Below are 12,500 nucleotides of genomic sequence, written 5' to 3'. Positions count from 1 at the left end.
TCCTTCCTTCCTTCGTGCTTCCTCATTTCCGCCCTTCCTTCACTCTTCTATCTTCTTTTACCCTGCTTTTTCTTTCTCTCTTCCTCCCTTCGCATTTATTTTCTCTATCTTTTTTTTTCCATCCCTCTGTTTCTCGAGAAGGTATGTAAATAAAAATAAAGAAAGGAAAAGAAAGAAAAGGAAAACGATATTGTGATAGACAGTAATGTATATGGATTTTCTGAAAGGCTGATGGTAATATGAGAGGAAAGAAAGAGGAGGAGGAGGAGGAGGAGGAGGAGGAGGAGGAGGAGGAGGAGGAGGAGGAGGAGAAGGAGAAGGAGGAATAGAAGGAGAAGTGATTGAAAGAAGTGTGTGTACAGTGATTGAAACGTGTGTGTGTGTGTGTGTGTGTGTGTGTGTGTAACAAGAGAAACATGAATAAAAATAACTAAAAAAAAAAAAAACTAGAAGGGTGGAGACGAGAGAGAGAGAGAGAGAGAGAGAGAGAGAGAGAGAGAGAGAGAGAGAGAGAGAGAGAACAAGAGAGAAAGAAGAAGAGAAAAAAAACGAGAGAAAGAGACAAACAGACAAACAGACAGACAGACAAACAAACAGACAGATAGACAGACAAACAGACAGACAGACAGAAAATGACAGATAGAAAACGAACAAGATACGACGAAACCACATAAAGGAAGGCAGGAAAGAAAAAAAAAAAAAAAAAAACGAAAAAGTTGATCAAGAAATAAAAAGAGAAGAAGAAGAAGAAGAAGAAGAAGAAGAAGAAAGGAGGATGCAAAGAGAGGCGAACAAGATGAAAAGATTGATAAGATGGAAGGCAAAAGATGGAGGGAAGAAAATAAGATAAAGAAGGGGAAGTAAGAGGAGAGGAAAGAAATGGAGAGAATATCGGAAGAAGGGAGAGAAAAATGGTAAGGAGGGATGGAGGAAAGTGAGAGAGGATAAGAAAAGCATGATGGATTGGTAAGGTAATGTATTGAGAAAGAGAAAGAGAGAGAGAGAGAGAGAGAGAGAGAGAGAGAGAGAGAGAGAGAGAGAGAGAGAGAGAGAGAGAGAGAGAGAGAGAGAGAGAGAGAGAGAAAATATATGTAAAACTGAAAAGAAGAGGTGAACAAAAATAAGAGAAAAAAAGAGGCTGGAATGAAAAAAATGAGCAATAAAACAAGAAAGAAGAAGAAGAAGAAGAAGAGGAGGAGGAGGAGGAGGAGGAGGAGGAGGAGGAGGAGGAGAAACTTGTCAATGTCTCCAAAGTTAGTCTCAGAAGCGAATAGAACAAAAAATACCAAGGAAACATCAACAAAAACGAAGAATAAGAAAAGAAGAAGAAGAGGAGGAGGAGAAGGAGGAGGAGGAGGAGGAGGAGGAGGAGGAGGAGGAGGAGGAGGAGGAGGAGGAGGAGAGTAACGAGGACAAAAAAGTGCTATAATGTCACCGCTTGAGTTGATTAGTGAGGCAGACGAGAAGAGCAAACTTTGGTCACCACGGACTGTGTATTAGATTAAGGTAATGCATTGGAGGAGGTGGGCGGCTCAGAGAGAGAGAGAGAGAGAGAGAGAGAGAGAGAGAGAGAGAGAGGTGTTATCACTTTCCTACACACTTCCGTTTTTATGACTTCGTTGAGACGCGAAAAGCTCGATCAATCTATCCATCCATCAATCTCTCTCTCTCTCTCTCTCTCTCTCTCTCTCTCTCTCTCTCTCTCTCTCTCTCTGCGTAAACCCTCTAAACCACCCTTCCTTCCCCATAAACTTAATAATCGTAGTAAAACATCAAAATAACTTCTCAAACCGAATCTTTAACTTACACCAAGCAAAGCAAAACTTAACCCACACCTGCCAATGATTAAGGAATGAGGAACTGCACCATCTCCCCTCGAGTAATCCATGGAAGAGTAACAGAGCAAGAAATTTGGCGCAGAAATGTTACGTTGGTTCGCTCATAACGAGATTGGGATTGAGGCAGGAACACAGACCAATCAGTGAGTGAGTGAGAGCATTAATCAGAGCTCGCCGGTTCTCCCATGATAGCAAAATTGTTCCCACAGGATCGGTAACACTCGGCATCAAAAGTACTATTAAAGGCGACAGCTGAGGGAACTTGCCTACACAATCTGGATGTAACTGTCAGCTTGATGTGCAGATAGATAGACAGATAGATAGAGAGATAAGGTAAGGTATAGATAGATGGAAAGAATGAAGGAAGAAATGGGGGAAAAGAGATAAAGGGAGGAAAACAAGAGAAGAGAAGAGAGAGATAAGGGAAAGGAGGGAAAAGAAGATAAGGTTGAAATGGAAGGAAGAGGAGAAAGAGGAATGCAAAACGAAGGAGGGAAAAGGGAAACGGTAGAGAAGGAGGAAAAGGTAAAAGAGGAAAGGGAAGAAGAGAGAGAGAGAGAGAGGGAAGGAGAAGAAAGAGAGGAAAGAGAGGAAGGAAGGGAAGATAAGCGAGAAGGAAGGAAGGGAGAAGGAAGGAAGGAAGAGAAAGATAAAAAGGAGACGAAAGCCTTTAAAAGAAGAGAAGAAAAAAGTAAGGAAGGAGGCAGTGGATAAAAGGAGAAGGAAAGAAGAAAATGAAGAAGAAGAAGAAGAAGAACCAGAAGCAGAAGAAGAAGAAGAAGAAGCAGACGAAAAGAAGAAGAAAAAGAAAACAAGTGCAAGAAGAAAAAGAAGAGGAAGAAAAAAATAGAAGAAAAAAGAATAAAGAAAAAGAGGAATATAAACAACGAAACAGAGGAAGAAAACAAAGAAACGAACTCAAATTCTTATTAACTCAGAGAGAGAGAGAGAGAGAGAGAGAGAGAGAGAGAATACACAAGAGTACAGTTCTTAATCTGCTCTTCTTATATAATTCAATCCTACTTCTATTCTGTTACAAATATCAAAACTCCTTCTAGATTTACAACAATGATTAGGGAAGGAGTGGCAGGGCGGAGGACTGTGGGTGGAGGGGAGGTGAGGGGAGGAGAGGAAAGGGAAAGGTTGTGGGGAAACACTGTAGGGAAAGTATATGGAATGAGGATATGGGTGCTGGAGAGAAATGGATTTAAAAAGGACTGTGAGATTAAAAATAGGAAAGCTAAGTGGTATTCTTGTTTATTCTCCTGTATAAATTTATCTTTTTCTTCTTCCTCCTCTTCTTTTTTCTTCTTCTTTTTCTTTTGCTTCTTTTTTTTTATTCATACATTTGCCTCCCTCCTTTCCTTCCTTCCTTCCTTCCTTCTTTCTTTCTTATCTCTCTTCATTTTCCACTCATATTGTCAACTGAAACCTCTTCATTAGTTTTTTCCTATTTTCCTTTCCTTTTCCTTCCTTCCGTCACTCACCCATTTCTCTTCCTCTCTCCGCCTTCTCTCCTTCATTCCTTCCTTCCTTCCTATCTCTCTCTCTCATTTATTCATTTTCTACTTGTCATTTTTCTTCTCTCTTTTCCTTTCTTCCTTCACTAATCCATTTCCCTCTCTCTCTTCCTCCCTCCTTCCTTCCTTCCTTCCTTCCCATCTTTCTCTCATTTCTTCATTTTCCACGCATTTTACCAACTAAAAGCTTTTCATTATTTTTTTCCTTTTTTCTTTCTCTTCCTTTCTTCCTTCCTTCCTTCACCCAATTCCCTCTCTCTTTCGATTATTCATGTTGTGAACTAAAAACCTCTTCATTAATTTTCCTCTTTCTTTTCCTTTCTCTTTCTTCCTTTCTGCACCCATCTATTTCCCTCACCTCCCTCCCTTCCTTCCTTCCCTTCCTTCCTCCCTCCCTCCCTTCCTTCCCATCTTCCCATCTTCCCATCTCATTTCTTCATTATTCACGCATTTTGTCAACTAATATCCCCTTCATTTTATGCACACTCACTACAATTTTTCCCCTCTAACAGTTTTTCTTCCCTCTTAAACAATTTTCTTCCCTCTCTAACAATTTTTCTTCTCCCTCTCCAATTCTTTTATGGGCCACTACGAGATTTAAAAATTTTCATCCGTAAGAGAACAAAAACTATTCTTCTTTTCTTTTTGTCATAATAGAAAAGAGCAAAGATTTTTTTTTTCTATAGTCCGCAAGGCATCATTTCTTTATTTATAGGAGGAGGAGGAGGAGGAGGAGGAGGAGGAGGAGAGAGAGAGAATAGACACATTTTAGTGATTAAAGATATTCAAGTTTGCATTGTTCTCTTTGTGTTAAAATCATTGACCTTTACGAGAAGAAGAGGAGGAAGAGGAGAAGAGGAGAAGAGGAGGAGGAGGAGGAGGAGGAGGAGGAGGAGGAGGAAGGAGAGGCAAGAAACAAGTGATAAAAGGATAAATAAGGAAAGACGCAGAGAGAGAGAGAGAGAGAGAGAGAGAGAGAGAGAGAGAGAGAGAATAAATGAACAGTATTCTAAAATGTCAAGAAGGAATGTAAGTAAGCTAATGCTATGAAAATACAATTAGACAAAGAAGCTCTCTCTCTCTCTCTCTCTCTCTCTCTCTCTCTCTCTCTCTCTCTCTCTCTCTCTCTCTCTCTCTCTCTCTCTCTCTCTCTCTCTCTCTCTCTCTCTCTCTCTCTCTCTCTCTCACGTGAGTAATGAGATAATTTAGTGCAATATTATCTGCAGGAACGACAGAGAAGAATGTAGAGACAGAGAAAGAGAGAAAGAGAGAGAAAGAGAGATATAAAAGAGGAACGAGACATGAGGAGGAGAAAGCAGGAAGCAGAGGAGAATGAAAAATGGGAGAGATGCACATGATGAAAGAGGAATGATAATGAATACGAAGATGAAATAGAAGCATAATGAAGAGAGAGAGAGAGAGAGAGAGAGAGAGAGAGAGAGAGAGAGAGAGAGAGAGAGCACCTACCCACTTAACCAATTACCCACCTACCTGCCACCCACGAACACCCACACACACACACACACACACACACATACAGAACATTTTGTGGATAGAGCTTTTTAATTACTGACAGGTGAATAGTAAAGAGAAAAATAGCAATTCGATTTAATTAAGAACTCAGAGAAATTTAAGGGCATTTATCTATTAATTATCTATCTATTGTCCCAGTCACGGTACGGAGAGACATGAACACAAAGAAGCAGAAGAAGAAGGAAAAGAGGAAGGAAAAGAAGAAGAAAGAGGAAAACAACAGCTAGTAACATGTCCTCTATGATTCATGGTAAACAGGTATTCTGTGTTCAGTTTTAACTTACACATATGTTCCATTAATACAATGACACTCTTCCTCACTCAAATAAGAAAAACAGGTCTATGCAAACAAGTACTCGCAAAAACAGACAAACACACAACCAAAGGACACAGATACATTTTTCCCTGATGCCTGATACTCTTCCTCTCACAAATAAGAAAAACAGGTACTCTTAAACAGGTACACGCAAACAGGTACACGCAAACAGGTACACGCAAAACAGACAGGTACACAATCAAAGCACACATATACACTCAAACCCTCACACACACTCTTCCCTGATACCTGATACTCCTCACCCGGATAAGGTAAACAGGTACTTTCAAACAGGTACACGCAAACAATTACTCGCAAAACAGACAAACACACAACCAAACACACAGGCTCTCACATTCTTCCCCTTACCTTGCATATAGGGAATGAGGCGACACATGAGGGCCCCAAACACGAAATCCTGCAGAAGGGAACCCACGAGTGTGAAGGGCATGCAGAACACCCCCAGCAGGAGATCCGAGACAGCCTGAAGGAGTGAGAGAGATAGAGAAAGTGAGGGAAGGAGAAAGGTAGGTGAAGGATGAGAATATGCGAGTGTAAGAGGATATATAGGAACAGATAGGAGAAAGATACCGTGTGAGGGATTGAAGGAGGATTAAAAGCAGGAGTAGAAGGAGGAGGAGGAGGAGGAGGAGGAAGAAAAGAAAAACAAGAAAAAAAAGGAGAAGATAAAGGAAAATAACGAACGAACAATCAAAACAAAACAAAAAAGAATAAAAAAATAATGAAAACTCCCTCAAAAACAAACAAACAAACAAACAGTGAACAAGAACAATAATAAAAAAAATGCCACAAAAAAAGAGAAAAAGAAAATGGAAAAGAATCTAAAACAAGGAGAGCAGAAGAAAGAGAAGCAGCAGAGGAGAGAGAGAGAGAGAGAGAGAGAGAGAGAGAGAGAGAGAGAGAGAGAGAGAGAGAGAGAGAGAGAGAGAGAGAGAGAGAGAGAGAGAGAGAGAGCAGAGAGGGCAAGGGGCAATAAAAAGGATGAGAGCCGGAGGTCAGAAAAGGAGAAGGGAATAAAGAGGTTGGTCAAAGGAAGGCTTGTGAATAGAGAAGATGGGAAGCTGAGGCGCAGTTTGGTCTTCGTGTAAGGATTTTATTATACAGTGTGGCCTCAAGATTATACAGAAATGCGCAGAGGGAATGGTAAGGAAACGCAGGCTAATGTAATGTATGTACTATATTCTTTAACATTTTACCTCATATAGCCTTCAAAAACAATGAATTCGTGAAGATTATTGTATATCCCAAATGTTAACTCTTTCATTAACAGAGAAGCATTTTTTTTCCCCTTGATTTTTGGGTATGATTAGATGGTTTTATTTGCCTTAGGAAGGGTCTATTGTCAAAAGAATAATGGTTAGAGTTATTTTAATCCCAACGTACGTTCTGAAGAAGAGTACAAATGCCAAATAGAAACCACAAGGAATATGAAAACGCGTCCTGGTCCTGAAGAGATAAAAAATACAGTACATCCATTGCGTCGTCTTGTGTCTTCCTACCAGCCACTCTACACAGCTGTTTGATATAGTGGTGGTGGTAGTAGTTAGAGTAATAGTAGTGGTAGTAGTAATGGTGGTGATAGTGTTGTAGTAATGACAATAGTAGCATTACAAGTGTTTTCGTCTATCTTTCTCCACTACCACCATCACCACCACTATAGTCTGTCTACCCTAAAAATGGCTCCTGGATTTAAGACACATTGTAGTTTATTGATAACGTCATTGATTTGATGTGAATGATATTTGTTTTCTGTTGATCAATGCACTTATGACAAGGACAGCTCACGGTTTTCCTCTCTGACAACCACCCATTCAAATCGAGACCCAGGAGCCACTTTAGAGTAGACAGACTATACCACTACTACGACCATTACCACCACTACTACTACCGCCATTACCAACACCACTACGACTATTATCACCACCACCACTACTACCGCCATTACCAACACCACTACGACTATTACCACCACCACTACTACCACCATTACCAACACCACTACCACCATTACCACCACCACTACTACCGCCATTATCAACACCACTACGACCATTATCAACACCACTACCACTACCACCATTCAACTTCTCAATAAAATATGCTTCTTTCCCTCCTCCTTCCCTTCCTTAAAAAGAAAAAAAGAAAACTTCCTTCAAACTTCCTACTTCATCTGAGTTAACTACACGTCTATTGCAGGCCACACACACACACACACACACACACACACACACACACACACACACACACACACACACACACACACACACACACACACACAGAAAAATTGGATAAGTGTAGATATGGAGACGGGACCACACGCGCATAAAGCCCAGGCCCTGTAAAACTACAACTAGGTAAATAAAACTAGGTAAATACACACACACACACACACACACACACACACACACACACACACACACACACACACACACACACACACACACACACACCGCGTAGTGTAGTGGTTAGCACGCTTGACTCACAATCGAGAGGCCAGGGTTCGAGTCCCGGTGCGGCGAGGCAAATGGGCAAGCCTCTTAATGTGTGGGGTGTGTTCACCTAGCAGTAAATAGGTACGGGATGTAACTCGAGGGGTTGTGGCCTCGCTTTCCCGGTGTGTGGAGTGTGTTGTGGTCTCAGTCCTACCCGAAGATCGGTCTATGAGCTCTGAGCTCGCTCCGTAATGGGGAAGACTGGCTGGGTGACCAGCAGACGACCGAGGTGAATTACACACACACACGACAAGCCAGTCAGGTACACAATGGAGTGAGCTAAACTTCCCTATTTTTTTTTCCTTCTTTTTCTCTTTTTTCTCTCCTGAAGCGGCAAGCGGAAGATGCCAAAATGCAGGAGGAGTTTTGATGCAGTTTGGGTCTTTCCTCAGCCTCACAAAACTCGCAGGGCTCTCTCCGATGTGCCCCAGATGCTTCCCTTCCACGCTCCTGTGCAGTCGTACGCTCCTTCCTTTCGTGTTGGGATTATTAACTCTCGCAGGGAAATATTCTGCTGGGTATATATATCTGTGTGTGAGTCTGCGTGTGTGCTAGTTTCCCAAGGCTTCCTTTTACTTTTTATTTTCATTTTTCTCTTATTCCTTCCTGTTTTTTTTCATTTTCTTTCTTTCTTTCTTTCTTATATATTTGTTTCTCGTTGTTGTTTACTGCTTGGCTTTGTTTGTTTCTTGTTTTTTTTTTTTTCTTTCCTTCCTCCTCTTTCCTTTACTTCCGTCTTCTTTTCATTTTTTTCTTTTCTTTTATTTCATCTCTTCTTTTTCTTTCCTCTTATTTCCTTCTTTTACTGCTCTTTCTTCTGTCTGTTTACTTTTGATTTTCGTTTTGTTTCCCCCGCTCCCTTCTTTCCTCACTCCACAGAAACGCTTTACTCTCTCAACACGACTATTTTCAGAAGCCACAGAGACGATTTGCCCGGTTGCCAAGGGTGTTTCTCCTGTTAACCACTTCAGTACCATAACGTGTTTCCATATTAATTTTACGTATTATTTGTAGATTTTATACAGCTTCAAAATCTTATGTTGGTGGGATAAAATGGTGAAGACTCTGGCCATTAGTCTTCTGACCTCCATAGACCCTTTCCTAATGTCAATAAAATCGTCTAATCACAGCCAAATCTCTTGGTAAATATGTATTCCAGTAAATGAAGAGGTTAGTAATATAGAAATTTTCGTTGTGGTTCAGAATACAGTCTTTGAAATTTCCTGTGATCTTCTCGTGTGTCTGAAAAGAATTGATGTGTTTTGACTATATCCCTTTGCAACTTTTAAAAGATACTGCCTGGAATGTTAGCAAGAGGCTGAAGCTTCCCCAGCAGCCTTATACGTTTAAGAATATTGGTGAACTTTGAATCTCTCTTAATTTCAAGAAAATAAAAGTGATCTGGGATGTTCTTGAATCTTTGACTCCTTCAGCACTGGGACACATTTTTACCTTGAGATTTGTGTACGATTAGACCATTTTGACATTAGGAGGGGTCTATGGAGGTCAGAAGATTAGTGCCCACAGTCTTCACTATTTTAATCCCCACAAAAGTTTCTGAAGCTGTATAAAACCACCAAATAGTAGCCAGAATGAATCATGGTAGTGACGGGGTTAAAAAAAAAAAAGAGGTGATCTGAAATGTTATTGGATCCTTTAATATCATCTTGTCGCTTTCGTACGTTTTGAAATATTGCCGTACTAACTTTTTTTCTATTGAACGTTGCCTGGAGGACTGCCAAGAGTGAGGTATTGTCTGAGTATCTTATTGTACGTTTAAAAATATCACTCTACTTCTACGTGGACGAGTAGCATCAGAGGAAATAGTTCAAAGGCCTAACTGTTTTTGTACATTTGAGAATATCACTGCAGTTTAACCACTTCTCTCTTCTTCTAACGTGTTTTCATCTCGATAATTCCGTTTTCCATTTTTTTCTATCTCTATTTCAACTCTCCATTCTGATTTTCTAACCTCACCACTTCTCTCGTCTGTAAATTAAATTCCCTACGCCACTAATGGGTGAAAGCTTAACCTCTTCAATACCAGAACCTGTTTTCATATTCAATCTCGTTACTATTTGTCGATTTCATACACCTTCAGAAACTTGTGTGGGAAGATCCTTGATAGTGTAAATGAAATGGTCTAATCATGCATAAAACTCATGGTAAAAATGCGTCCCAGTACTGAAGGGGTTAACAGCGCTTCCAATATTCTTCAAGTTACCCACAGGCGCTATAGGGCAGGGCATAAAAAAAAAGGAAATAAAAACCTGCTTTTATTTCACTTTTTTATTCTAAACCTTCAATTTCGTCTCAATTCTCCCTTCTGTAGTTCAATTTTCAGTCTTCTTATTTCACCTGAACGCTTCCTTCTATCCATCCACTTCCTTCTTGCTTCCTTCTATCCATCCACTTCCTTCTATCCATCTACTTCCTTCTCAGCCGTTACATTAAACTTTTCTTTTAATACCAACATAAATCAATGGCTTTTTTATCTCAACTCTCTCTCTCTCTCTCTCTCTCTCTCTCTCTCTCTCTCTCTCTCTCTCTCTCTCTCTCTCTCTCTCTCTCTCTCTCTCTCTCTCTCTCTCTCTCTCTCTCTCTCTCTCTCTCTTCTAATGTCCTGTTTCTACCTCAGCGATCTACTCTAAGACTCCTTTTTTTAATCTCCCATCTTCCCTTTAACCTTCTACTTCCACCTCAGTCACCTCTAACTTGGCGCCTTTACCTTTAGTCTTAATATCTTTCTCTTTCTTTCTTGCTAAGTCAATTTCTACCTACATTTTAATAATAATTTCAAAAGTTCCATTTTCCTCTCAGCAACTTTAGCAACTCCAGTCTGTTCTCAACAATATTCTCTCCCTTTCAAACTCTAGCTAAGTACATTTCCATCTCCATTTTGATATTAATTCTAGAAGTTCTATATCCACTTCAGCAACCTTTGACTCAATCTCCTTCTTTAATCCCAGCACAGCGCCACCCCAGCACACACGTCACAGTTTCATGTCCGTGGTGGTATAGATACTTCTGTACTTTCAAACACTTCTGTGCTTCTCCTCCACTATTCTAAAAGGCTTTATTTAAATGTACACGAAGGTTTTAAGAGGTTTTTATGGTTCTAGAGGCAGAGTGACGAGATTTCCTCATTATTAATTAGAGAAACACTCTTGGAAATTTTTTTTGTCGTGTTAGAATAAGAGTATCTCCTTGCTTGCCTCACCTAACACTATCACCATTAAGTGCACAGAAAATAAGACAACATTGAATTAAAGAAGAAAAAAAGAAGGAGTGGTTTTAAGCTAGAAATGATCACTGAATAGACTATAGAGGGTCGAGATCCTACTTGTCACCCTACCTAACCCCACCGTCATTACGTACAGAGGAAATAGTAAAGCACTGAATTAAATAAGAGTGTGGCTTTAACCCATTCAGTATTGGGACGCATTTCTTCCTTGAGTTTTGGGTATTTATGGACGATTTCATTTAGATTAGGAAGTGTCTATGGAGTTCAGAAAATTAAATGGCCAGAGTCTTTACTATTCCCCATATAAGTATCTGAAGCTGCATAAAATCACCAAATAGTAAGCAGAATGAAAATGAAAACGCGGCATGGTACTGAAGGGGTTAAGCTAGAAATACCATCACTGTCTAGACCTGCTTCCTAGACGTGCGGCAGAAATTGATGGTGATGGCTAATGGTGATGGCTGGTGATGGCTGATGATAATAGTAAATGTTAACAGTTCCAGCAAAGTTTTAAAGATGAGGAATTAATCTTACTGTGTTGGTGCGTTATTGAAACTGTACTTTACATAATGAACATCTTGTGAAATTAAGAGCTTGTGTTGAGTGTGTGTGTGTAAGTGTGAAAGTGTGCGTGTGTGCGTGCGTTACCATTCCTGTCACCACCACTACCACCACCACCATTTATCATCCCCGGAACGTACAGCAGTGATCTTCTCGCATCACGCAGTACAAGGCAACGTAAATACAACAAATGGCAGGGTGGTTCTGGTGCCCGGGAAATAATACCCGAAGTTTTAACGGATAACAGGAAAGGGGAAACGGTACTAAAAATATTCATATCTCTAAAATCCCTTTGTCTCTTTAATTTCAACTTGTTTTCTGCACTGAGGCACATAATACATATCTTAAATAAATAAATATGTAAAAAAGACAAAATAATATCCCTAAATAATAAATAAATATATAAAACAAATGAATAAGTCCAAATGGAGTCAATAAAAGGATCTCTAATTAGTGTTGACGTTTATCCATTTATCTGTTCATGTGTGTTATTATGGATCTGTCGAGGATGGAAGAGAGTTGTTTATAGCGGGAAAAAAAGGATCATGGGAAATTCTCCTTTGTTTGTGTAACCAAGATCAGAGAGAGAGAGAGAGAGAGAGAGAGAGAGAGAGAGAGAGAGAGAGAGAGAGAGAGAGAGAGAGAGAGAGAGAGAGAGAGAGAGAGAGAGAGAGAGAGAGAGAGAGAGAGAGAGAGAGAGAGAGAGAGAGAGAGAGAGAGAGAGAGAGAGAGAGAGAGAGAGAGAGAGAGAGAGAGAGAGAGAGAGAGAGAGAGAGAGAGAGAGAGAGAGAGAGAGAGAGAGAGAGAGTCAAATGAAGTGAATATATCCCACAAAAAAAATTTTCCTTCCAGATAAAAAAAAGACAAAAGAAACTTACGAGACACACAAAGAGAGAGAGAGAGAGAGAGAGAGAGAGAGAGAGAGAGAGAGAGAGAGAGAGAGAGAGAGAGAACAATGGGAAAATAAAAGGGAAG

At 40.2% G+C, this 12,500-nt stretch overlaps 1 protein-coding gene across 6 annotated transcripts in view; it reads right to left on the bottom strand.

Annotated features, from left to right (window-relative positions):
• Nucleotides 1-12,500, bottom strand: part of LOC123501216 (cholecystokinin receptor type A-like) — a 32,551-nt gene that overhangs the window by 14,411 nt on the left and 5,640 nt on the right. For all 6 annotated transcript variants that reach the window (XM_045249912.1, XM_045249910.1, XM_045249914.1 and 3 more), the window contains exon 3: nt 5,577-5,691. In XM_045249912.1, the coding sequence (XP_045105847.1) occupies nt 5,577-5,691 (115 nt within the window). The remainder of the gene's footprint in view (nt 1-5,576; nt 5,692-12,500) is intronic.

The sequence above is a fragment of the Portunus trituberculatus genome, chromosome 9 (assembly GCF_017591435.1).
Source record: "Portunus trituberculatus isolate SZX2019 chromosome 9, ASM1759143v1, whole genome shotgun sequence".
Lineage (NCBI taxonomy): Eukaryota > Metazoa > Arthropoda > Malacostraca > Decapoda > Portunidae > Portunus > Portunus trituberculatus.
The sequence above is the reverse complement of the archived record's forward strand: the minus strand, read 5'-3'. Positions and strand labels throughout refer to the sequence as shown.